Source organism: Saccopteryx leptura, chromosome 5 (genome assembly GCF_036850995.1).
Source record: "Saccopteryx leptura isolate mSacLep1 chromosome 5, mSacLep1_pri_phased_curated, whole genome shotgun sequence".
Taxonomy (NCBI): Eukaryota; Metazoa; Chordata; class Mammalia; order Chiroptera; family Emballonuridae; genus Saccopteryx; species Saccopteryx leptura.
Window position 1 is genome coordinate 206,162,139 of NC_089507.1, and position 27,201 is coordinate 206,189,339.

Consider the following 27,201-nt stretch of genomic DNA (forward strand, 5'->3'; position numbering starts at 1 on the left):
GTTTATTCATGTTGTCTCAATACACTGACAAAGCACACCACATTTTGTTTGTATCTTTTCTCCCTCGAGAGTCAAGAGCCACTTTATCTTAAACCAGAAGATTCTCTGAAAGAACACACGCGTGTGTGCACACACACACCAAGTACAAAAAGCCTAACTGCACCAAAGTGCATATGAATGGAAAGTGCAAACAGGCTTCACTTTCAGACTCTGGGATCATTCGCTCTGCCTCAGAAATCTCAGAGAGGTCCTCACTGGCCGGGCCAGAGCGGGCGAGGCTGCCGGGGCCAAAGGGTAAGCGGTGGCTGCCGCTGCAGAGCCGGGCACAGGTCACATGGCACCGGGCACCGGCGCCAACTCCCTCCCAGGTCAAGGTGTGATGATCTCATTTGGGGACAGGATGGGGGTGAAGGGGCAGCGGGTGGACAGAGGCAGATTTCTTGCCTCTTTTTTATGATTTGGTTTCTTGCCAGAGTTTGACGCCGTGGAGAGTGCTGAGACCTCAAAGTTCGGAGGCCTGGGGGCCCTTTGCTCCGAGGCCCTGGGCCCTACCTTGCCGGTAGGCAGGCATTGAGAGCATGGTTGGTAAATCCACATGGCACAGCTGTCCCGGCCCGCTCAGCTGTGTGTCCTCACTGCCTTCTCACACCACAAGGCCATCGAGCATCTCTCCTCAGTCTCAGTGAGGAGACGGAGCCCAGGACTGGTGAGTTTAGCCACCACCCAAGCAACCAAGATGGAGAGGCTCAGACTTGCTCGGTGTTACTCTTGGCCAGTGAGAACACCAGTGCCACCTCTATAAACCCAACCCTCAGCCGGAGACAGGGCCTGCCCACTTTCCTCCCTGGCAGGTCATGCTCAGAGCTGCCTCTAAGGGTGAAAGGGAAAGAACAGCTCAAGCCCAGTGGGAGTTCGGCTGGGGGTGGAGGGGGGGGGGGCTGAATGGTTGCCTTGGCAACGCTGTCTGGTCCCTTGTGAGAGAGGGCCCCCTACTGGGCTGGGGCAGGAAATCAATTGAACTTCGGGTTTCCCTCTATGGGAAAGATAGTTTCCTAGTTCAACAGGAATAGCCCTTGACATTTTCCCAACGCTGAGCCTCACATCAGCGCCGTCAAACACTTCTGAGTGTCCTCCACACAAGCACACGCACATTCCGCATCACGTGACTGGCAGAGGGGGTCCGGAGGGCCCCCCTGGCTCCACACCCTGCAGACCCGTATCAGCACCGAGGGCTGCAGGGGCTGCCAGCCGTCCTCACCTCCGTCTGGGGCCCGCTCCCAGCTGCAGGCAGGTTTGGCAGTGGCTCAGGGGAGGCGGGGCCCCTGCCTGAACAGAAAGGTCACAGTCCCTGAGTCCCAGCAGGACCCCGCTTGGCAGTGCCACACTGAGGGAGGGCGGCAGGAAAGGCTTAAGGGACACAGAGAGTTCACAAACAGAGTTCACTTTCCCAGCTCCCAGCTTCAACTCGTCTCTGAAAAACTCCGGTCAACGTGATGCTGTAAGGTGTGTGCGCACCAGACAGTGGTACCGTCCCCGGACAGGAGGCCTGGCAGCTGTGCTCCCCCCACGGCCACCATGGGCACCTTGGCTGAGACCCATGGCTGCAGAGAGGGATGCTATGCCCAGCCTTGGCAGCCACCGTGCCTGCTGGGGCTGCCCCTCAGACCAGAGACCCGAGATTGTCTGACGTAGTCTTGGGCTGGCCTTGGCTAGCTAGCCAGCCGGGCTCGCCTGCCCCCGACGCCGACGCAGTAAGTGCGCACGGGGCGCATCGGGGAAGCGTACCCTCTGCCGCAGAGGTAAAACGCCCTAACCGCCCACTCTGAAGGGAACAGGACTTGGCGTGGGACACTAAAAATGCCAACTGGTCCAGAAGCGGGCATGTTTAAGAAGGCATCTTGGCTCAGAATCCCTCCCTCACTTCTGGGTAAAGGGAGAAAGGCAGCCAGAGACTCCCATTGCATCCTATGGGACTCGTGTCTGAGGCTCACCACCTAAAGGGAAGAACCAGTAGGGTCTGGCTGGGCCACAGCAGGGGGCGCTGCCCAGGAAAGCAGGCAGCAGAGTGAGGGCAGCAAAACCAGGAGACAGAGGGGGGAGGTGTCCTTTTGAGTAAATATGTTTGTGGCAGGGTCACATCTTGGTAGCAGGGAAGGAGACAAGGAAAGCAAAGCATAGAGGTGCCAGAAGGCCTCCCGTTCCCCCAGAATGTTTCTACTGCTAACAAGAAGATCCTCTGGCGCTAAGAACAAGTTGGCCAGAGATGTAGGGCTGCCACAGGAAGGCACCCCAGTCTACTCCATCAGTAATGCTCCCCTAGCCCCACCACACCCTCCCTGGTGCCTGGCGGCAGACGAGCTCCAGGACTCGGGGGCCAGGACTCTATCTTCCCCAGGGCTCCTCTGCTCCCCCGGGCCTGGCAGGAAGCAGCCCCAGAGAGAAGAGGGACCGCTCCTGGTCAGATACAGAGGGTGGTGGGGCACAGGTGGGACCTGAGGAACCCAAGTCAGGAAGCGTCAGGTGCAGAAGGAGGCCCGGCTGGGGCTGGAGGGGGGCCCAGCCCCGAGCCCGTCACTTTAAGGTGTCATCGGCGTTTTTGAACATGAGAATGGCGTTATAGATCTTCAAGGCTGGGCCCAGCTTGACGCTCATGATCTTCACAATGTCTGCCTGTGTCAGCAAAAGGAAGGCCTCGCCGTCAATCATCTGAGGGTTGGGGGAGGGAGGTGGAAAGCGGAGAAGGTGGAGAGGGCCATGGGGGGAGTGAAGGAAGGTGGGCATATGCATGGGGAGGCGGGAGGGGAGGAGGAAATTGGAGCAAAGGATGAGTGGGAGGAAGGAAAGGAGGAGGGAGAGGGAAAGAAGGAGGAAAAGGAAAAAGGAGAAGGGAAGGAGAAAGGAAAAAAGGAAGACAGCAATCGGGACAGAGAAGGAAAGATATCCACTGGTTTCATGTTCACACACACACTCATGCACACGCTCACACACACGCATGCTCACACACACACACTTTCTTCCTGCTGACTGATCTGGACTTCAGTGTGTATCTGCATAATGTTTTCTGAATCCTCACTGACAATGGCTTCAAAACACCTGCTGTCGCTCTCCCCACACGAACCCACTGGCCAACCTTAGTGCTGCTAACAGACACGAGGGCATTCTGGTCAATGCATCACAGTACGATCTGTGAGCTACGAGAGACACACTGAGATTTAATCTGACTCTAACCAAGCCTTCGGATCTAACTTCCACTTACAGGAAATACAGGGGGATGTTGGAATAAGTTAAATGACACCACAAGGAAGCAGTGAGGCGAATCCAGAGGGGCACATTCTGCTGGAGTTTTCTCAACGGCTCCTGCCCATCACTCAGAGATTTCCCACCACTGCAACTGCTGAGGCTGATTCTAGGTTCTTCAAAGCAAAGACTGGAGTTTGTAGCCCAGCAGTTTGGGACTATGTCAGGACACAACAGGATTATTCAAGAACATACAAGATGTTGTTTGTGTGCTAATGTGTGTATATATACATATACGGGGAGCTTTGAGCCATAACACCATTAAAGGTCATATTTGACCTTGAAGGTAGAGGAATTTAACAGAAAAATAAATTAAATGAGCCAAGTGCAATAGCCCACCCTAGCCGGAGAGCTGTGACTAGGACTAGGGAATTTCCCAAGTTGAAGTCGCCTGGAAAGATCCTTAAAGAGCCACATGTGGAATGTTTAACAGAGGCCAAGCTAAAATCTAACCAGCACTGTCGAAGCATGATGAGACTTCTACGCTATCACCACAGAAAGGCATGGCCCATGGGAACCCAAGAAAAAGGGCCATTCAGGGAACAGGAAGTTGCCAGAGTTTATCCGGCGCATGGTCAGCAGGGTCTGTCGGCCTCCTCTGCCCTGTCCCCTCCTCTGAGCACCCGTTACACCTGGCACCCCCCCCCCCCCCACCAAGCCCTTACCGCATGCTGCCAGAGCAGCAGTTTACAACTCTATCTCCCTGCTACGTGGGGGGCCTTAAGAGCAGGGGCCTCTTCTCTTTCCCTCTGCATCCTTCTCATCTTACACAGGGCCAGGCACGGAGCAGACATCAATAATTACTGGCTGAGTCATTTTAACAGATTCAGGCCTGCAATAAAGATGACTGTGAGGCCCTGGCTGGTTGGCTCAGCGGTAGAGCGTCGGCCTAGCGTGCGGAGGACCCGGGTTCGATTCCCGGCCAGGGCACATAGGAGAAGCGCCCATTTGCTTCTCCACCCCTCCGCCACGCTTTCCTCTCTGTCTCTCTCTTCCCCTCCCGCAGCCAAGGCTCCATTGGAGCAAAGATGGCCCGGGCGCTGGGCATGGCTCTGTGGCCTCTGCCTCAGGCGCTAGAGTGGCTCTGGTTGCAATATGGCGACGCCCAGGATGGGCAGAACATCGCCCCCTGGGGGGCAGAGCACCGCCCCTGGTGGGCGTGCCGGGTGGATCCCGGTCGGGCGCATGCGGGAGTCTGTCTGACTGTCTCTCCCTGTTTCCAGCTTCAGAAAAAAGAAAAAAAAAAAAAAAAAGATGACTGTGAGAGCACTGGCAAGCTTTCCTGAGGACTCTGAGTGCCAACAGGCTGGACACACTGCCCATAAGACCTCTGCTCTAATTCCTCACTCACAAAACATCCCTCTAACTCAGCTGTGTTCCGGCTGGAGAGCATCCTGACCAGCGTCCCGAGTGCCCTGACGGCCAGAGAGAACCCACTCCCTGGGGAGACGGATGACGTGGACCAGACCTTGGAGAAGGCATGCCTCAGCCACACAAAGGGCTACACTGAGACGCCATTGGATGCTGCGGGCCGCCAGCATACTCTGGCCATTGCTTTTTTTGTATCACAGGACATGCTGAACGGGGACACGCAGCAGATGTTCCTGGGAGAGGTAGCCCTTCTCCCAACAAGAGGACAATGCAAAGCCCAGTATGGGCTAGACTAGAGGATCACACTTCTGGGTGGCCCAGCAGCTGGCTGAACAGCTACTCAAAGAGCGTTCATTTTGGCCTGACCAGGTGGTGGCGCAATGGATAGTCAGACTGGGACCCAGAGGACCCAGGTTCAAAACTCTGAGGTTGCTGGCTTGAGCGCGGGCTTGATGACTTAAGCGTGGGATCATAGACATGACCCCATGGTCGCTGGCTTGAGCCCAAAGGTCACTGGCTTGAGCAAGGGGTCACCCGCTCTGCAGTATCCCCCATCACCCTCCCCCATCAAGGCACACGAGAAAGCAGTCAATGAACAACTAAGGTGTCGCAACGAAAAACTGATGATTGATGCTTCTCATCTCTCTCCGTTCCTGTCTGTCTGTCCCTCTCTGTCCCTCTCTCTCTGTCACTGTCCCAAAAATAAAATAAAAAGAGCATTCATTTTGAATCTGTTGTCACCTAAGGGAAGGTCTCTCATGGATGCCACATGGTTCTGCTCTGTCTTAATAACACATGGGGTGAAGATGTGACTTAAACAGCAGAAAGCTGAGTTATCAAATGCACAACTTGTATGAAGTTGGAAAGGTGTATTAATATCAGAGATGACAGAGTTGAGACTTAAAACAATAAGACTATGAAACCAACAGGATAGCATGTAATAGGGAGAAATGAAAGTCTTACATTAGATTAACTTTAAAATCCAGTGGTACAAGGAACACATTGGGAAATCTGGCTAGATTAAAATGAATAATTGATATAAAAGGCACTTGGAGACTTTCATAAACCCCAAACTAGTGTGATGTGGCGATGGTAAAACTTGGGTAAACCTTAAGTTTTGCTCATAAAAATTTAGGGTTCAAATTGAGGGGAAAAAATTCCCATTAACCACGAGATATTCATAAAGTTGAGCATGACTCAGCAATGAAAATGAACAAACTACTCATTTACACAAGAGCATCAATGAACTTTAAAAACATTACACTGCGTGGAAAGAGACAGACGAAAAAGAGTCTGTGCTGTATGGTTCCATCTATATGGAGTTCAAGGTCAGGCACAACGAAACTGTGGTGCTCGAAATTAGAACAGCGGTTGCCTAGGGGGTTGGGGACAGCTGAAAGGGGCCGAGAAAGAACTTTCTGGAATGGAAATGTTTCCTATCTTGACTGAAGTATTGGGTTCAGAGCGTATACATTTCACAAAGCTCGTGGAACTATGCTGTTAAGAGGGGTGCGTGTCTCCGCATGCACATTTGACCTCCGTTTGAGAGCATCTGGGTGTCAGTTCATCAACAAACGCCCCGCTCCACTGAGTGACGTCGATCGAGGGTTAGGCCGCGCATGTGTGGGGCAAGGGGCTCGGCACCTTCCTCTCAGTTTTGCTGTGAAACCGAAACTGCTCTAGAGTAAGAAAGTCTCTTTAAAAACAAAACCCAGCACCATTTCTAGGAGCCGCAGCCCAAGTGCTGTGTCGGTCAGGGGGCGTCCGAAACACAGGTGCGGCTCTGTGAAACACACAGTTCCGTAAGATCGCAGACCTGAAGGAAAGCACCCTGAAAAGGGAGGAACTACGAAGTCCCACCAAACAAGGATCTGATGAGGAAACCGACTGGTCGACCTAGTCAGAGTCTTCCAGGGAAAGAGCCAGATTCCTTTCTCCTGGGCATCCACCGGAGGGGGCTCCTGTGGGGAGCAGAGACTCCCCTTCCTGGGTGAAGGGGAGATGTGTGTATTCTTTGGAAGGAAGACCTAAACAAACTCAAAGGTCCCTTACAGTTTCAAACTCTACAAATTGGGAGAGACATGATAAAGTCCTTCATTTGAGGAAAACTACACATTAAAAGTCAGAACCATTGATCCAACCCCTGCTGTATCAGTTATTCTGGTATAGTGACATGCCTTATATATTACTCAATATAGAATAACAGATATTACTCGATAGTAATGTAATATAAAGTAGTATATGTACTAGTGGCATAATTATACTAGACATTCTGATACAATGACCCATTCATCATTTCCAATGCTCACAATGGCCTTGAAAGGTAGGCATCACTATAATGATTTTATCTCATAATTATTTTATTTTAATGATACTTATTTTATACATAAGAAGATGCAGGCTCAGGGACAGTAAATAGTTCAAATCGGCAGAGCTGGGATTCAAACCCAACTGTCTGCAAAGCTAGCATTCTTTTGTCTACAACTCACCGCTTCATATCTCTGGGGAGCTTGTAGGTCTTGATTTTGAGCGTATGTTAGGATCCTGGCAGTAAAGGGCAATACCCGTGCCATTCAAAATACGCTTTAATTTACAGACTGCCGCTGGTGAAGGTGAGTTTGGAAAGACTGGGCAGAGAGCAGAGGTGTGAATGGAACCTGGTCTCCAGGATGCTTCTTGAAGATGTCTGAATACAGAGTTCCCAAGCTGGGCCATGGGCCATACCAGACTTTTCCCAGAGATGTGGTCACTATGACTACTCGCCCCCAGGCATGGCAACAGAGGGCCTTCCCTGTCTGAGGGCAGCACTGGTAAGGACACCTGCTTCCTTTCTCTGTCCCCACTCAGCACTTGCACTTTACTTACCTCATCTTTGAAGAGTCTTGCTTGGTCCTCACAACCTGTCAGCGTCTGAACGAAGCCGAAGACCTTGGAAATCAAAGATGTGTTGCCAGGGAGACGGGGGCTCGGGAGTACAGAGGAGGGGTGGGCTTATATGGCTTGGCACCGGCAGGGCTGTGACACTTGCTTTTTCTTATCGGCCTAAAAGGATCCTTGTGTCTCTGCTGCCGGTGTGTGAGGTGAGGCCCCTGCTCCGAGGCCCAGCCTGCCTCTCCTGCTGGACGCCCCTGGACCAGCAGCCTGCCCCTCCCGTCCACCAGGACAGCCTCTGAACAGCTAGGAGGGACTGTGGACTCAGGAGATGAGCAGGGTCTCTTCTGAACCAGGGCGTGCGTCACGGTGAGAGGGAAGAGCGGGGCGGGGGGGTGGGGGCTGCACTCCTCACCTCGTCAGTGGTCCACTTGGCAACTGTCGAGGCCGAGATGCCCGCCACCCCTGGCAGGAGCTTGCAGTGCTGTTCCCAGCACACTGAGAGTGAGCGGTCAGGGTGGGCCGACAGGGCTGACATGAAGAGGGACTGGTGGATGACATCGGTCGTTAGTGCTAGAAAGCAGAGCAGAGGCTGGCAGGCCGATGCCGAGGGTTAAGCTGGCCCCAAAGCCCACTCATCCCCTGCCCCTCGGAAGGACCACGGCCCCCTTGTGATGGCCTTGCAGAGCCGGGAGGGTGGTCCAGATCTGAGTCCTCATCCGGGGCTCGCTCCTTCCGGTAAAGTGGGTCCCTCACGTCACAGCCTCTCGGGTCGGCTGTTTGGAATGACCCTACCCTGTCCCTCTGAGGCCGCACCACCGGGCCCTGCAGGGATGTTTTCTTAAAGCTGTTGCAGAATCCTGACACCGTTTTCTAGATACCTTGCATCTAACTGGTCCCAACATCCAAGCAAGTGCAGCCCCGACCCGGGAGTCCGTTCTGTGTGTCCTCCCGTCCCTAAGCCCTTTTGGGCCCTTACTAACTTGCTCTTTAATCCTAGGCAAGTCGCAAACATGGGCCTCAGTTTCCCAACCTGTAAATGAACAGGTTGGGCAAGGACATCTCTGTGGTTTCCTCTTGTTCTTCCAAAGGCTGATGCTCAGGGGGCAGGCATGGCCCGAAAAATCTGGAGCCCACACTGAGGAGTCTACCCACAGATGTGTGAGAAGTCTCCACAGTGACCCCTCTGTGAGCAGAACAAAACCCAGAGTGGCCTGGCCTGTGGTGGAGCAGTGGATAGAGCACTGGCCTGGAACGCTGAGGCCGCTGGTTTGAAACCCTGGGCTTGCCCGGTCAAGGCACTTATAACAAGCAATCAAGGAACAACAAAAGTGACACAACTATGAGTTGATACTGCTCGTTCCCCACCACTCTGTTAAATCAACAAATAAAATCTTTAACACCCAGAGTAGCCAGTGTCCCCTCCGTGAGAGAGCCAGCTGGTAGAACAAGGGAGCCCTGCAGACCTCTGTCCCCTGCTCTGTCCCTGAAGGTTGTCTCTAGGCCATAGCCTCAGTCTCTCGGAAGACTTAACTTCCCTAGCACTCAGGAAATTTCTGGAATGAACACAGTAGGCATATGCCCTCTGCTGGTCAGAAAGTGCCCTTGCAATGGAAGCCAAGCAGGTATTCCACAAGCAGGTAGAAGAGGTACGCACTGCAGCCCCATCCCTCAAAGCCCTCACTCCGAGGGCCTGGAGGCAGGCAGGCCAGGCCCCTCCGCACGCAGCCTGAGGCTGCAGGAATCGCTTAGTGCACAGTACAGACCACCAGGCGGGAGTCAGGCAATAGATCAGGACTAACAATCATTCCAGCAAGTTACTAAGAACTTTACACGACCATCTCATGTAAGCTGCCCACCACCTTTTAAGATGGGCATGATGATTATCAGCATTTTCCAGATGAAAAAGCTGAGGTTCAGAGAGGTGGCATCGCCTGATCAAGGTGTCTCAGCCGGTAAAAGGCAGTCCGACTTCACTCAGGTACTGCCTGGTTTACAGAGACTATTCCTGAAGCACTTGGATAGCGTGGGTCCAGGAACTGTGCTATGAACCGGGCGATTCTTCATGGTCTATTCTTGCCTTAAACTGGTGTACACTCAGCTCAACTGGGGCAAGACCCCCAGAGACCCTGCTGGGCTACCGGCCAAAGATGTGAGATAAATTTATCACGCAGTGGAGGGCCAGTCACCTTGTCCCTCCCCTTGGAGCATGCAATGGGCAGCACTGTGTCCCCTCAAGTTCATGTTCAAACCCTAGGCCCTAGCCTGACCAGGCGGTGGCGCAGTGGATAGAGCGTCGGACTGGGATGCAGAGGACCCAGGTTCGAGACCCCAAGGTCGCCAGCTTGAGCACGGGCTCATCTGGTTTGAGCAAAAATTCCACCAGCTTGAGCCCAAGGTCGCTGGCTCCAGCAAGGGGTTACTCGGTCTGCTGAAGGCCCGCGGTCAAGGCACATATGAGAAAGCAATCAATGAACAACTAAGGTGTTGCAACGCGCAATGAAAAACTAATGATTGATGCTTCTCATCTCTCTCTATTCCTGTCTGTCTGTCCCTGTCTATCCCTCTCTCTGACTCACTCTCTGTCTCTATAAAAAAAAAAAAAAAAAACAAACAAAAAAACCTAGGCCCTAGTACCTCAGAATGTGACAATAATTGGGAAAAGGGTCTTTAAAGAGGTGATGCAGTTAAGTAAGTCATTAGGGTGGGGTCTAATCCGCTCTGACTGATACTCTTATAAGAGACGTTTGGACACAGAGACCAGGGCAGCGCACACAAGGGCGGAGATGCAGGACGCTGGGAGGCACAGTGACAAGCAGACCCCTGGACGCTGGGGGGCACAGTGACAGGCAGACCCCTGGACGCTGGGAGGCACAGTGACAGGCAGACCCCTGGACGCTGGGAGGCACAGTGACAAGGCAGACCCCTGGACGCTGGGAGGCACAGTGACAGGCAGACCCCTGGACGCTGGGAGGCACAGTGACAGGCAGACCCCTGGACGCTGGGAGGCACAGTGACAGGCAGACCCCTGGACGCTGGGAGGCACAGTGACAGGCAGACCCCTGGACGCTGGGGGGCACAGTGACAGGCAGACCCCTGAAAGCCCAGGGAGGCACAGTGACAGGCAGACCCCTGGACGCTGGGGGGCACAGTGACAGGCAGACCCCTGGACGCTGGGAGGCACAGTGACAGGCAGACCCCTGGACGCTGGGAGGCACAGTGACAGGCAGACCCCTGGACGCTGGGGGGCACAGTGACAGGCAGACCCCTGAAAGCCCGGGGAGGGTCCTCAGGAGGAACCAAGCCCCCCATACTTTGATCTTGGACTTTCGGCTTCCAGAAGTGTGAGAAAATAAAATTCCGTTGTTTAAGCCAGTGTTTTTCAACCAGTGTGCCGTGAGACATGGTCAGGTGTGAGTATCAATACATTTAGAAACTATATTATTAACTATATGTATAATACGTACTGTGTTAGAGTGTCATTTTGGTAGGTGGTGTGCCCCAGGATTTTGTAAATGTAAAAAATGTGCCGCGGCTCAAAAAAGGTTGAAAATCACTGGTTTAAGCCACTGTGGTACTTGGTTATAGGACAGCCAAGCCAAGACATTCAGGGTTGGGAAGTGAACGGACATTCAGGTTAGGGGCCTTATGTCTATTATATCAGTGGCACGCAGCAGAAGAAGTCAGACCCGAGTTTGAATCCCAGCTCTGTTCCTTACAAGGTGAATGACGTCGGACAAATGACTCCTCCCTCTGTGCCTCCGTTTCTCCTCTCTCAGAAGCAGAGAGCGACATCCTCAACACAGGATGCTGTGAGCGTCAGCGCCAGTGTACGGAAAGCACCTGGTACAGTGCTTGGCCTACAGCAGGTGCTCAGTCAGCCCTAGCAGTTGACACCTGAAAGGCAGCTCTTCGTGTTTTCAAATGAGGAAACCGAGGCTCAGAGATGTTAAGTGACTTGCTCGCCGTAACGCAGCTAGACAGTGGCAGTCATGGCTTCCCTTCCAGGGAGCCTAGACTTAAGAACAGAGCCGGGGACATCATCTGACCTCACAGTGGAGGACCACAGACTCCCAGCAAGGCCATGGGTGAAATGGGACTGGAACTTGTGGTCATTCAAGGCCCTATCCTACACTCTGGCCACTGCTCTATGCTCCCCACGTGTCTCAAAGGAAGAGCTACAACCTTCCTACCAGCTTCTCCTCCTCTGGGCCCCCAGTCTGCCAACTGCAACCATTTCGTGGAGGACGAGGGAGTAAACCACGCTGGACTTACTCTGGAAATCTTCCTGTGGAATCTTCCGATACTTTGGAGGGCGCCCAATCCTGGAGAGAGAGGGACCAGGTCCATGGCAGGGACTCAGTGCCTGGCCTGGCCCAAGAGGACACGCGGCCCTGCACCCTTGCCCTCCGCACCGGCCATGATGGCGAGGCTTCTTTCTTAGGGAGAAGCCCGAGAGGTTCCTCTTACGGGCCGAGGCCTCCGTGTCGGACAGCTCCGCCTTGAGCCGGCTCTGGTTCCTCTCGGCCAGCGGGCAGCCTGAGAGGCAATGGTGGGCTGTGAACTTGCCGGTGACGTGGCCAGACCCGTCACAACCAGGAGTGGGGCACTTCCTGAGGAAGAAGGAGGCACAAGTTGGGCTGAATCTGCTTGTTTCCATGAGTCCTTTCCAAACTCCTTACAAGGTGAATGACATCGGACAAATGACTCCTCCCTCTGCGCCTCCGTTTCTTAGAATGGAGTCCTGGCTCCATTCTAAGAGGGTCTTTAGTGGACCCTGATTGGCCACACACAGAGAGGTATAAAACAGGCCCTCTCTGAGCAATGTCTCTTAGCAGGAGCCCTTCCCTCACCGGTGGTGGAAGCTGTACTTGGAGGTCCTAGTGTGCGGCGGGCTCCGATAGCTGAGAGGGGGACAGTCCCCAGGGGAGGCAGAGCTGGGCTCTCTGGGTCCTGGAGGAGCAGGAAGAAGAGTCAGCCCTGGGTCCCAGGGTAGGGTGGGAGTCGGGTGAATGGAGAGCAGGGAAGAAGCAGTTTCCATGGGGAAGGTCAGCACTGGGAACTAGCTCCCGGGTACAGAAGCCCCAAGCTAGGCTGTGACGGCGCTTCCGGCTGCTGGGTACCTATCCCTCTGTGGGGACTGAGGGGCTTGGCTCTCCTCTGCTTGGGTGAAACCTGCAGGCCATGCCTTCTGTCTCCTCCGGGGAAGATCAATGCAGAGCAGCTGTGGGCACAGCTGTACCTTAGGAGCCACAGAGGCACATTCATGTTATTCTCGTTTCCCTGTTTCATCCCGCAGACTCTGGTGACATTTTTTTAGGCTCTGCCCATGTCTGGAGAGCAACCGAGAAGGATCAACACCCCAGGGGAGACAGATGTGGCAGCAGCGGGGAAATAAGGTGTGTGTGGGGGAATCCTGAGGGTGAGAACTGGGGCTAAACAGTCCAATGATCTGACCTGTAACCCCTGCCTGTGGGGACCAAGATTTTACATAACAGAGTGAGTGTTTCCTTAGCAAACGCCATGCACACCCTGCAGGACTCTGCTAGATGCCGAGAGAGCTCCCTGATGATTAACTACCTCCTATGCGCATGCTCCCAAGTTGAGTCCCCCCTTCATACCTCAGTACCCCAAACCCTACAACCGGGGAAGCCAGAGACACTGCTTGGAATAGCAGAAGCCCCTGGGCCAGGGAGGACAGGGTCTCAGAGCTCGCTGTGGCCACCAGAGCCCTGTGTCAGACCAGCCATGCTATCGGAGCGGGGGGGTGGGAGAGCTTGGGGTTGGGTGTGGCTGGACATCAGTAGGAGAGGATCAGAGTGCCCTAGGGGTACCCACGAAGAGGAGGCTGCAGGGGATGCCCTGTCTTGGAGCACCAGCCAGCAGGGTGGATGTCCGGGTGGTCAGCATCGATCCAGAAGTCGTAGGCGTGACTCCAGCCGTCAAAGTGGAGCTGGGGAGGAAAGGCCCTTGGAGGTCAGGTGTTCCTCGTGGAGCTCAGCTAAGCCGGGAGGTCCTGCAGGCCCCAGGAGGCTCTCCCCATCCCCGGGGCCTGCCAGAAGCAAGATACTGGATTGGAAGAACCAAGGGGCCGATCCTACAATAATCTGTCTTGGCTGCCATGTTTCCCAAGGGCTTCGCTCATTAAGTTATGGGCATCTCCCACCAATCCTTGCATAGGACTAGGGCTATCAGGCTCATTTTATAGACAGAATGTTAAGGCTCAGAGAGGGGAAATGACTCGCTCAAGCCCACAGAGGTAAGTCACCGATGAGGCCAGAATGAGACTCAAGATCTTCAGCCTCCAGTTTAGAGCTCTCTTCACCACAGCACGCAGCCTCCCTGATGTCTGGCTCATGGCATGCTCTTGACCTCTAATTAATCTACAGAATTCTTGCCCAATCGGCCTGTTCACTTCCCCAGCCCAAGGGTCCCAGAGCCACCTTTATCCGATGGTCCTCCACATCCTCCACGCTGGCCACACGGATCAGGGAGGGGCTCCTGCGGTCCACGGCCTCCAGCTTCATGTTGACTAGAAAGCTGTGCGGAGGCTGCTGCAGGGGACAGCAGCTTTCAGGCCCAGCCCCGTCCAGCAGTGCGGAGGCTCCGAGAAGGGAGTCCCAATGCTGGGCTTGGAAAACTGGGGCCCGCCAAGGGAGGGTCAGGGCCCCATCCTAGTTGGCCAAGGACTCGACGCCTTCCTGAGCTCAGCTCTGGGGACAGGGAGAGCCAACTTACCACCTTGAAGGCCCAGGTGGGCACAGCAGAGGCCCCAGTTTCTTCCAGATATTTCTCCCAGCAGAAGCTGTCGGGGTCTGGGTAGTCTGGAGGAAAGGATGAGAGCAATGTCCAGGCCCCAGGCGTGCTGCGAGAGCTCTCTGCCCCCAAGGAGGACCGGGAACATGGAAGAGACGGAGGCCCACGGAGGACAATGGAAGAGACGGAGGCCCACGGAGGACAATCTCCCCCCTCATCACCACCGCCAGCTCCTGGAAAGGGGCTCCCGAGGCCACGGGGTGCTGGCAAGCACCTCGCCACCTCACAGTTTACAGGGCTGTCTGGGACCCCTGCCTCCCACCCCCTTCACTCCCCTGCTGCTCCAGCTCCAGCCCAGCCCCATCTGAACCTCTGCTGGACGTGGCCCCGTGTAATACGCAGAACCGGAAGGGAACACCTTCTTCCCTCCGGGCTTCTGCACCCGTACTTGCATCTAACTTTCTTCCCTTAAACCCTCAGTCAGGGTCTGGCAGGACTCTCCTAGAATTAACGGGCTCTCAACGCCCAGGCACCTAAGCTGAGGCTCCAGGACCCTCTGTCCCCTCACCCTGGCCCTAGAGACCCAGCTAATAAGGTATTGGCACGGGACCAGGGAGAGCAGTGTGGGGCCAGGCCTGGGAAGGGCGTGGCCCGGGTTGTGGGTCACCTTGTGGAGGTGTGAGGGGCTTTCCTTGCTTCTGGCACCAGCCCACCGGGTGGATGTAGGGGCTGCTGGGATCACACCTGAAACCCGAGAAGGCGTCACTGTCCCAAGTGAAACCTGGAGGCCCCGAGCTTGCTGTCCTGCAACATCATGGCATCAGGGCTCACCCCAGTTCCACTCAGTGAGAGCTAGACGGCTGACGAGACAGGCAGAAAACCGTGGCTCTAACTAAAAGCTCTAACACCACCATCATATCTAAGAGCAAATCACGAATCACAGGTCTGCTCACCTTGACCTTGGTATTTTTAGGTGACACATTTAATACTGACTGCATTGTGTTTCTTACAATACAGATCAAATCCATTAGACAGTTAATTATCTCCCTGAACAAATATGAATGCCAGGGCTGGGCGGGGGCCATATGGCCCAAGTCTTGCCTCCCATCCCCCGCCATTCCCTCCCACCCCACCCCCCAGCCAAGTCTGGGCCCTCCCACTACCAGTAGTCGTAAGTATCATCCCAGTTGTCGAAGTGCACCAGGAAGCGGCCATCCACCACGTCGGTCACGCTGGCCACACAGACGAGGGAGGGGTTCATGCGGTCCACAGCCTCCAGCTTCATGCCCACCTGGAAGCCCAGGGGTGGGGGACTCTGGGGGCAAGAAGAGGGGCTGCCACGGCCAAGCCAGGCAGGCTAGTGCTAGCCTGGAGCCCGCTGGCCAGGGAAAGAGAGGGTTCCCTAGGAGTCATGCTGGGGGTAAGGGGGAGAGTAAACAGAATGTTAATCCCCAGCTGGGAGCACTCAGGAATGACTGGCCTCCAAAGTGCACCCAGAGGAAGCCTCACTACGCAGAAAATGTGACTGGCAGGAGGCTAAGCGTTCACCCACACAAAGCGTGTGCCAGGCTGAGCACAGCCTCCCTTCCCCTGCACGACAGCCATCGTCATCCCTCCTTTATAAGTTCAATAACTTGCCCAGGACAACAATGCTAGTCGATGGTGGGACCAGGATTTAAACAGTTTGACTTAAAAGTCTGCATCTCTTGTCACAATAGTGGGTAGAACCCCATCAGTCACTTGGGAACCTGCAAGTATGGTCTTTGGGGTGGACTGGGGTGGGAGTAACTGCCTGAATAGCATGGCAGGGTCCCTGGCCCAGGAGACCCCGGAACTTTTGACATGGTGGTATTTTTAATGGGGGCTCCCTATATCTCTCAGACTTTTTGCTTGGGATTAGGGGATATTTTCACTGCTGGGTAAAGCTGCAGCTACCTCAAACAGAGAAAAAATGAGGGGTGAGTTACTAGGATTAAATGGGAGAACCTTGATGTAGGGCAAAGGAAGAGAAAAGCAGCTTCTAGGATAAAGGCTTAGACCTCACATCAAGAACTACAGAGCCTGACCAGGCAGTGGCGCAGTGGCTAGAGTGTCGGACTGGGATGCGGAGGACCCAGGTTCAAGACCCCGAGGTCGCCAGCGTGAGCGCGGGCTCATGTGGTTTGAGCAAAAAGTTCAACAGCTTGGACCCAGGGTTGCTGGCTTGAGCAGGGGGTTACTCGGTCTGCTGTAGCCCCACGGTCAAAGCACATATGAGAGAGTGATCAATGAACAACTAAAGTGCCACAGTGAAAAAAAAACTGATGATTGATGCTTCTCATCTCTCTCCGTTCCTGTCTGTCTGTCCCTATCTATCCCTCTCTCTGACTCTCTCTCTGTCTCTGTAAAAAATAAGTAAATAAATAAATAAAAAGACCTACAGAGCAAGTCCTGGCCAGTTAGCTCAGCCGGCTAGAATGTTGTTCCAAAACACCAAGGCTGCGGGTTCCATCGCGGGTCAGGACACAAATGGGAAGCGACCAGTAAATGCACAACTAAGTGGAACAACAAATGAATGCTTCTCTTTCTCTCTCTCTCTCTCTCTCTCTCTCTCCCTTCCTCTCTCTAAAATCAATCAATAAAAACAAACAAAACAAAACAAACAAAAAGAACTACAGAGCACATCAAAACAAGAAGCGAGACAAGAACAGCGCCATCTCAGAGCCCAGGCTGAGACGGTGTGCCAGGGCCCCCGAGGGGACGCACCCACGAGAGGTTCTGTGGAAGAACCTGGGGGAGAGCCTGGGGCGTGCCCCTCCCAGTTGGTAGGAGACCAGAACAGAGCTGAGAGCCCGGGCAGACCAGCTCCCCTCTGGCGCGTCAGACACTCTGGGCCAGCGCAGTGACTGGCCCCCGGGCAGACCAGCTCCCCTCTGGCGCGTCAGACACTCTGGGCCAGCGCAGTGACTGGCCCCCGGGCAGACCAGCTCCCCTCTGGCGCGTCAGACACTCTGGGCCAGCGCAGTGACTGGCCCCCGGGCAGACCAGCTCCCCTCTGGCGCGTCAGACACTCTGGGCCAGCGCAGTGACTGTCCCCCGGGCAGACCAGCTCCCCTCTGGCGCGTCAGACACTCTGGGCCAGCGCGGTGACTGGCCCCCGGGCAGACCAGCTCCCCTCTGGCGCGTCAGACACTCTGGGCCAGCGCAGTGGCTGTCCCCCGGGCAGGCGTCCACTCTGGCTCAGGGGCACTCACGTGGCTCTGGCTCACAAACAGGTGCTTGGGGGCAGCCTGAGCTCTCGTGCTGCGCAGGTACTGACTCCAGCTGAACTCCTCCTCCTTGTAACCTAGGCCCCTCGGGGGGGATGAACAGAGCGCCGTGCAGACAGAGGCTGGGCCACGGGGAGGGCACCCCACACTGAGGCAGCGGAATCGGGCAGGCCTGAGGACCCACAACCCTCAAGAACCTGCCCAGGGACCCCTTGCTGAAGCAGGACACAACCTGGGTGGACACCCAAAGGGGGAGGGCAAAGCAGAAGCCCCTGGGGGGGGGGGGCAAGTCACAGCAGGAGGGGATGAAGAGAGGCTGGCAATGTAACGGGGAATGGAGGGGGGCCACAGGAAAGAAGGGATGGGTCGGAGGACCATTGCTTCACTGTGGCCATCCAGCTAGGCCTTACCTTTGGGGGGTTGCAGCTTGTGCCCAGTCTTCTCGACCCAGCCAGCGGGGTGGATGTCAGGGGAGTTGGCATTGATCCAGAAGTCATGGCACTCGGAATACCCATCAAAGTGCAGACGTAGACGGTAGCCACACACCTGGCCCCATGAGAGGAATCACAGGGACTCCGACCCCAGCAGACACCCACTCCCTTTCCCTCACCTCTCCCGGTCAGCCTGGTGGTCTCGGGGCTCTAATGCTGGCAGGCCCCCCACCTCCCTTCCCTCCCAGATTTTCCCCACCCTGAACTTTGTCTCACACTCTCCCATCCAACAATGAGAAAAGTTCATGTACTCGTGAGCCTGAGTTCTGGGTTCAAGACAGGCACGTTCTATGGCACCCTCCTGCCCTTTACGACCTAGGCAGACCCCCATGGGCACCGACCAGGGCTCGGGCTTGCTTGGCACCCCGGTGACCTTTCCTTCTGCCGCCTTCTCTCCCTGCTCCACACTCGCACACCCTGCTCTGGGCTCGTGGAGTTGAAGGCAGCTCTGTGAACACGCGGCCTGTTCCAGGCCCCAGCACCTTTGCTGACTTTGCTGCTTCTGTCTGAGGCACCCTAGTCATTCAAAACTCAACTCTCAGGGCTCAGCAAAGGGGGCCCTTCCTCTGTGAAGCTTCTCCCGTCCCTGCAGTGCCTTTCTGCTCACGTCCGTCCCACACCTGTGGTATGTCGCTCATATGTTTATCTGGCTGATTCCCACACAAGTGTGAGCTCCCAGAGGACCAGGACCTTGTTGGCCTCATGCCAACACCCCTGCCCTCGGGGTCTCCTCGAGTTCCCCCAGCATCGGAGCACACACCCGTCCAGTATCACCACCACCCTCACACTTTATCTGCGTTGTGTGTGTTCCACCCGAACCCCCCTCTCAACTGGGTGCTTTCCGGGGGCAGGGCAGTGTCTCCCTCCTCTGAGTCCAAGCTCTCCGCGTCCCCAGCAGGCTCTGTCAGTCTCCCCTCAGTGACACCGTCAGAACGGCGGTGCGAGCCCAGCTCACCTCAGCCACGGTGAGGATGAAGTACGTGGATGGGTGCTGAGGGTCGATGCCTTCCAACTTCATGCCCAGTCTGAAGCCATTCTTGTTATGGGTGGCTGCCTGGTACTGTCAACGCACAGATTGGAGGGGACCCGGCTTCCATCCAGTCTTATCCTTGCCTAGTGGGCTTGGGGTGAAGGAGCTGCCTTTAGGCCTCACCCACCTGGTACTACCAAAGGGATAACTTATTTGGGGTTTTTTTTTTGGTGCAGGGATGCAGAGGTAGACAGAATAGCTTCCAGGTTCCTTGAAATATATTCACTGAATCAGAGCTGGACATAAGGGCTCCCTCTCACCCAAGTCATTGAAAGATGAACACACAGAATTGAGTAGACAGTATCAGAATTCAAAAGTCTGTGGGCTCAGTGATGGGGGAGCCTAGGTTCCATCCCTTCATTTCTTCCCACCCTGGACATCCTTAATGGTGGGCTCTTTTCTACTCTGGGCCCCTAACCAATCTCTCCCCTCTCCACTCTGACAGTCCTTTAAGGCAGTGGTCCCCAATCTTTTTTGGGCCACGGACCGGTTTAATGTCAGAAAATATTTTCACGGACCGGCCTTTAGGGTGGGACGGATAAACGTATCACGTGACCGAGACAAGTGTCAAGAGTGAGTCTTAGACAGATGTAACAGAGGGAATCTGGTCATTTTTTAAAAATAAAACATCATTCAGACTTAAATATAAATAAAACGGAAATAATGTAAGTTATTTATTCTTTCTCTGCGGACCTGTGTACCAAATGGCCCACGGACCGGTACCGGTCCGCGGCCTGGGGGTTGGGGACCACTGCTTTAAGGGATGTCAAACACAGAAAACACCAGAAGGCCTGAGTTGGGAAGTGAGTCCCTCGATGGGGAATAGAGCACTTCCTAGGCAGACACTGTCCCACTCACGTCCTGGAAGAGGCTGACCGGGGCTGTGGTGGCTCTCTGTTCCTCAAGGTAGGACTCCCATGACCAGCCTTCCTTCTTCTCCCCTGACGCTGTGGGCAGGAGACAGACAGACTGACAGGGAAGAGTAGAGACGGTAATGGAGAAGGCCTGAGGGCCAGAGCGGACTATGACTAAACTTCGTTCCATTTTTCCTGAGGAACCAAAGGGTCAGAATGGGGGCTAGAAGAGCAAGGTCAGACCAACGATGAGTACAGAGTTGCTCACACCACCCAAGGGAAGCGATACCACGTGACTGTCAAGTCTTTGGGGACTGAGCCTGGCAGTGAGGCCTGCCTACGACTGGATAGAGAATAAACAAACACATGATATAACCCCCAACAAAGAACACTCATATACTAATACTCAAACCATAAACAATGTTTTGCTGTCACTCTCTCTCACAGACACTCATCCATATATGTACCACACATGATCACAACGGTAACCTACACTCCCAGCCTCATACCTCCAAATGCGTACACACACGTCACATGATTATAAATACACGGGCCACCATACCAGGCTGGCTGCTGCTCCACTCCTCACATTCTGGGGTGCTTGCTGTGGGCTGTCCCTCTGGATCCTTCTCTTCTTCTTGCTTCTCCTGTGGAAGGCAAGCCTAGTCCCAGCTTCCTATCCTCATGGGGTTGGGAGAAGCCCCAGTTGCCATTCCTGGCACCTGCCTGGCTCTCTGACCACGTGGTGTTTTACCCCAACCAGGTGGAATTTCTGTGAGGCCACTGGCAGGAACATAGCTAGAGCAGACAGCACCCTACAACTTGGGCACAGAGTCACATAAGCATACAGCCCCCCCCCCCACCTGCTACTCAACCTGACAATGCCCCCCATTCCCAGGTGGGGACACAGGGCACAAACACCTGCCCTGTGCTGACTTTCTTCCCACTGGAACTGGCATGCTCTGTTTCTTCCAGCTTCTCTGTGACCAGAGCCCCGTGCTCCCTGGCCTCTGGCCTGGTGACTGGGTTCCAGCGATGGAACTTTCCATCTCTCCACACAGTCATTTTGGGTGTTGGTGCCTGTGAATGTGCTTTAGCCCCAACCCTAGACTGAGACGGGAGCCCCTGAAAAGCAGATATATTCACTGCTCTCCAGCCAGGTGCAGGACCTGACTCAGGATGAAACCCTAGAAGATGACAAGTGAGTCATTAAAGTGTCTTCTCTGGCCCAGCCCCGTGACCTGGATTGACGGACAGGATAGTGGGAATTGAGGGACAGCTTCTAGCTCCCCCCCTCCCTCCCACTGTCCTCTTCCTACCATGGGCTCTGGCTCCGACTCCTCTTCTGATGGGCTCTGGTACTCCCTGTGCTTCCTCTTCTTCACGGGTTTGAGGAGCTCAGAAGCCCCGGTGCAGGAGGAGTTCTGGCCTGAAGAATTCTCCACGATGACGGACCTGAGGGAGGAGCAGTCTGAAGGAAAGAACCACCGACCCACCAGGCACCTCCCAGCTCCTCTCCTAAGCCATAGACAGAAATGAGGCTTTGGGGCCCCAAAGCAGAGAAAGTAGAGGGGTAAGTAAGCCCTGCCCCTTACCGCTCCTGGAACAGCTGGGGGCAGCCATCGCTGGAGGAACCAGGATCTGGACCAGAGCCTTGCTGAGGCTCACACGCCTGGCACTGACAGGTGCCATCATCCTCTGGGGGGTCCTGCGGGGGATCTTCTGGCGGGTCCTGGGGGAGGTCCGCTATGGGGACCAAAGGGGCCTCAGGCTGTCTACCTCCTTCCAGCCATACGTAGGCTCCTCACACTTGGAGCCCACGTCCCGGAGGTTCAGTCTCCACCTTGGTTCCAGCTCCTCGGGCTCCTCAGCCCCCCCCCCCCCCCACTCACTCCAAACAGCGTTCTCTCTCTACCTTAGGGCCAACCTCTGGGCGCACCTGCAGGAACTTGGGCCTCGCCCCCGACCGTGGCTCCTCGGGGAGCTCAGGCCTCGCTCGCTCCACCCGCGCAGGGGCCCAGCTCGGGGCCTGGGGCTCCTACCCGGCTGTTGAGTGCCCGCATCGCCACCTCCCGCCGGGGCCTCGCCAGCTTGGTACTCGGCCACGCCTTCCCGCCGCAGTTCGGGGCTCGGGGGCTGCTCGGCTCCCACCATGTTCAGTGGCGCATATTCGCTTATTCGGAACTGAAGCGCGGGAGGGTCTCAGGATCGCAACTCCAATATCGGCCCTTGACCACCTCCAGTCGGCAGGGTCCCTCTGCCACTGTTTTACTCAAGCCACACTCTCCGCCGCCCACCCAACTCGGCTCTCGGGTGCGGGTACGCCACCCCAAGCCACGCCCTCAACCACCTGCAGGCTCCGTCCCAGGGCGCCCTTCTTCAAGCCACGCCCCCAGAGTCCATTCCTCACGAGCCTCGAGCTCAGAGTCCCTCAAGCTCAGAGTCCCTCACTATAAACCACGTCCCCAGAGTCCCTCACTCAAAGCCCCACCCACTGAATCGTACGTCTCGGCCAGCTTCCCCCACTTTCCGCTGCAGGCCCCGCCTCCGGGCCCACAGGCCCCACCCCGCAGCTGCGACTGGCGGGGGCCCTGCCAATCCCCAGAGACACTGACCCGCAGGCCACTCCCAGAAGGCGGGGCCTCGGCCTCTGTCCACTCCAGAAGCCGCACGGTGCTGGCGCTGGAGCTGGCCACCGGCCCCGCGCTTAACTGCGGCAAAACGGTGGCCGTGACAGGGACGCTGCTGGTCACTCGCTGCGGAGCGCCCACATGGATCGGCTCCCGCGGAAAGCAAGACACATCCAGGGAACTGCTGGACAGGCCGAGGGTGGCAGAGCTGGCTGTGAACAGATACACGAACAGACACCACACAGGTGAACCTGGTGGCTCTGCCCCAACCTTGCCATGCATGTGTGTAGGCAGGTGAAAAGTATCATCTCCTGCCCAGGATCCACACTTGCTTGGGCAGGTATGGGAATGCTCCTCCTCCCCAGACCCCTGGCTTGACCCACCTGGAATAATGAAGGCAGTAGTGGGCAGGTGAGGGCTGGAACCTGGGCTGTCTCTGGCCACCAGGTGCACACTGACCTCCCCTGTGGAGGGCCCCTTCAGTGTCCTCAACACCTCCATTTCAGCATGCCCCTCCATCCTGGTAGGCCTACATGAGGAACACAGCCCCAGGGTGATCAGGGAGGGAGAGGGCTTCTTTGAAGATGAGCTGCTCACCTTAGAGAAAAGCATGAGCCCCGAGGGAAGTAAGGTATCTTAGGAATCCAGCATCAAATCTGGCTCCTTGCTGTAAAGAGGTCACCCAGGTGAGGGCTCTGGCCAGGTCCTGCACTTCCCCCAGTCTTGTAAGATAGGCCTGTGTGAGGGTGCTTTATAAACTGTGACGTACAGAACTGACTCTGGGGAGTATGTCTCCAGGCAAGGTTCTGTCTGACCAGCTGTCTTCACGACAGGTCTCAGGCCAAGTCCAAACTCCCCTCTATCTCAACCCCCCACTCGAATCAGAACCCTCAAGCACTGGGTTCTTCTTCACTCACACAGGTCCCAGGAGGTGACCTTTCCTGATCATGTTCTTTTATGACCCCGTCCACTACGCCCTCCCCAAACACAGTGGGCACTCAAACATCTGTTGGACAAATGCACGCATCTTAATAGCAAAGAGGTGGAGTATGAGAACCCTGGCAGTGCACGGTTTCACAAGGACAGTACTGGCATTTAATAAAGAGGTGGTTGCGGTAGAGCATCGGCCTAGCGTGCGGAGGACCCGGGTTGGATTCCCGGCCAGGGCACATAGGAGAAGCGCCCATTTGCTTCTCCACCCCTCCGCCGCGCTTTCCTCTCTGTCTCTCTCTTCCCCTCCCGCAGCCAAGGCTCCATTGGAGCAAAGATGGCCCGGGCGCTGGGCATGGCTCTGTGGCCTCTGCCTCAGGCGCTAGAGTGGCTCTGGTCGCAATATGGCGACGCCCAGGATGGGCAGAGCATCGCCCCCTGGGGGGCAGAGCACCGCCCCTGGTGGGTGTGCCGGGTGGATCCCGGTCGGGCGCATGCGGGAGTCTGTCTGACTGTCTCTCCCTGTTTCCAGCTTCAGAAAAATGAAAAAAAATAAAAATAAAAAAAAATAAAGAGGTGGTTGAACAGGTAAATACGGGGGGGGGGGGACCTAGTGACATAACAAATATACTTAGTTTATATCATTACTTAACTCCTAATTATGAACAATGTCCAGCAGAATTTTCTGTGATGATGGAAATCTCCAACACAGCGGCCACTAGTCACATGTGGTTACTGAGCACTTGAAAAGTGGCTAGACTTTAGAAATAGAATTTTTAACCATATTTAATTTGAATTAAATTTAAATAGCCACAGTGGATATAGTTATTGTCTTGGAAAGACAACTTTATTTGTATTTTAATTGTTTGTTGGCTCTAGCTTCAAAACACACTTCAAACTCTGGCCATTTCTCTCCATCTCCCTTGCCGCCACGCTAGTCCCAACCACCACCAACTCTCCTTGGGCTTCACAAACTACCTCCTAACTCATTTCTCCTTCTTCCTCTCCCGTCCCTCTACAGTTTAGTCTTTCAAAATGCAGATCGCATAATATCCCTATCCAAAATTCTTCACAGCTCTCCAGTGCCCTTAGACAAAATCGAAGTGCTTTATCCTATAGAATCTAGTCAATTTTCCTCTCCGATCTCATCCTCCACCCTCTTCCCCTGTTCTCTACCCTTGATAGGCTCTGATTTCTTTTCACTGCTTGACATACATTCCCACCTTAGAGTCTTTGCCCTTGCTGTTCCTCTACCTGCAATGCTTTTCCCCAAGCTCACTGCTTGGCTGCCTTTTTTTTTTTTTTAATTTTATTTTATTTATTCATTTTAGAAAGGACAGAGAGAGAGAGAAACAGAGAGAGAGAGAGAAGGGGGAGGAGCAGGAAGCATCAACTCCCATATGTGCCTTGACCAGGCAAGCCCAGGGTTTCGAACCGGCGACCTCAGCATTTCCAGGTCGACGCTTTATCCACTGCGCCACCACAGGTCAGGCCTTGGCTGCCTTTTTCCCATCCTCCAGGCCTTAGCTCTCAAAGGAGTAGCCCAACCCTCACCCCTTCTCACTACTACTTATCTCCTTACTCTGTTTATTTCCTTTATTATAATCAATAATGATCTTCATTTACTTAGTTGTGTTTGATTAGTCCTCCTCACATACATATAAGTTCCATGAGGGCAAAGACATTATCTGTCCTGTTCACTTCCATATCCCTGGCCCTTAGAATGGCGCCTGACACATAGGAGGTGCTCAACAAGTATTTGTGTTGGATTTCAGTAATTTCAACTGTTGTTAATAAAAAGCACTGTGTTGATAGTTGGTTGCTTTTAGGTGTTAGCAGTACTGGACAGTGACTTGTAGCATACAGGTTAAAGGAAAGAATATGGGCCTAGTCTTAAAACAGAGTTAAGACAGTTTGAATCTCAGGCTCACTACTTAAGAGTGAGTAAGTAGCTTACCCTCTCCAAGCTTAGTTTCCTCATGCGTAAAATGAACCCAGTAATGGTGTCTACTTAAAGGGCTTTGGTCAGGCGTAGTCAACCTTTTTATACATACCGCCCACTTTTGTATCTCTTTGTTAGTAGTAAAATTTTCTAACTGCCCACCAGTTCCACAGTAATGGTGATTTATAAAGTAGGGAAGTAGCCTTACCAGGCGGTGGTGCAGTGGATAGAGCATCGGACTGGGATGCGGAAGGACCCAGGTTCGAGACCCCGGGGTTGCCAGCTTGAGTGCAGGCTCATCTGGCTTGAGCAAAAAGCTCACTAGCATGGACCCAAGGTCACTGGCTCGAGCAGGGGGTTGCTCAGTCTGCTGAAGGCCCACGGTCAAGGCACATGTGAGAAAGCAATCAATGAACAATTACGGTGTCGCAACGAAAAACTGATGATTGATGCTTCTCATCTCTCTCCGTTCCTGTCTGTCTCTACCTATCTATCCCTCTATCTGACTCTCTCTCTGTCCCTGTAAATAAATAAATAAATAAATAAAAAATTCTTTAAAAAAAAAAGTAGGGAAGTAACTTTACTTTGTAAAATTTATAAAGCAGAGTTACAGCAAGTTAAAGCATATAATAATAATTACTTACCAAGTACTTTATGTTGAATTTTCACTGTTTGGCAGAATAAATCTTTATAAAACAACTTACTATAGTTAAATCTATCTTTTTATTTATACTTTGGTTGCTCTGCTACCGCCCACCATGAAAGCTGGAACACCCACTAGTGGGAGGTAGGGACCAGGTTGACTACCACTGGCTTTGGTGAAGATTAAATGAAAAAATATGTGAAATCTTGATAGCAGAAGGCCTTCAACAAATGCCAAACCACTACCTTTTAACAGAAATTCCAGGGAGCTTGATATTTTCTGGCCAATAACATGTAAGTTGCCTGCTTACAAAATCAGCTTGTAATGGCTGCTGTCTCTCCCACCCTCCCTCCTGCTGTTGTTCTGCATTCACTTATTTTCCAGCTTTTCCTCCCTAAAATCCAGAGCCCATACTCCAATTCTAGACTGCATAATCAGGTGGGCAAAGGCGAGATCTGTAACCTGCTAATTAAGGCAACATTCAAACCAAGGTTTGTTTTCCCCTTTTATAATTATAAAACAGAATTCCCTGAATTTAATTCTAATTATTTTGCTTTGCAGAGCTGACATACTACTACTACTTGTACCATTTAAGTTCTTCTCAAGAAAGTCGATCTGTTTATGCAAAACATTGTCAGTCATTAAGAGTGACTGTGCTTATTCTTGAAAGAACTGCCTTCTGTTTCACACCTATCACAGCTCAGGTCTATCAATGCAGTGACTGAGAGGACTGGCCTCTGCTGCCTTTCTCCTTCAGCACACATTGTAGGGCCAGCTAGGTGCTCTGGGAACACAGCCTCAAGTAAGACCAACTGCTCTCAGGAAGCTTATAGTCTAGAAATAAGATATGAAGTTGAGGGTGGAGCTAGAAATGTGAAAACCGTCATGAACGGATGGTCTTGAAAACCTTAGCACTGAGACTAAAGGAAAAGGTGGGAGCCTTGGAACTCACCAAGATTTATAGGTTGGGAAGTGGAAGATCTAGCAGAAGACTCAGAAGGAGTCTGCAAGGAGGTGAGACGGGATGCAGAAGAGTCCAGGCTGCTGGAGGATGTTTTTTTCAGGAAGGTGGGATCAAGTCAGATGAGGGCTAAGGGCTGACCATTTTAGCAATAAGGAGAAACCTTGACCAGAGCCA

The 27,201-nt window shown here is 54.0% G+C and overlaps 1 protein-coding gene across 1 annotated transcript; it reads right to left on the bottom strand.

Annotated features, from left to right (window-relative positions):
• On the bottom strand, positions 1 to 27,201 carry L3MBTL1 (L3MBTL histone methyl-lysine binding protein 1). The gene is made up of 22 exons (XM_066387746.1): positions 27,016 to 27,201; positions 22,932 to 23,077; positions 22,534 to 22,760; positions 21,961 to 22,102; positions 21,514 to 21,664; positions 21,238 to 21,373; positions 20,481 to 20,565; positions 19,923 to 20,011; positions 18,990 to 19,094; positions 17,954 to 18,089; positions 17,529 to 17,620; positions 15,459 to 15,610; positions 14,963 to 15,039; positions 14,278 to 14,363; positions 13,983 to 14,093; positions 13,378 to 13,492; positions 12,393 to 12,492; positions 11,955 to 12,152; positions 11,815 to 11,864; positions 7,955 to 8,112; positions 7,534 to 7,596; positions 1 to 2,706 (listed from the first exon to the last, which is right to left on the bottom strand). Exons 2-22 carry the CDS (start codon positions 23,065 to 23,067, stop codon positions 2,572 to 2,574), a joined length of 2,544 nt encoding a protein of 847 aa, XP_066243843.1. The 5' UTR covers positions 23,068 to 23,077; positions 27,016 to 27,201; the 3' UTR covers positions 1 to 2,571.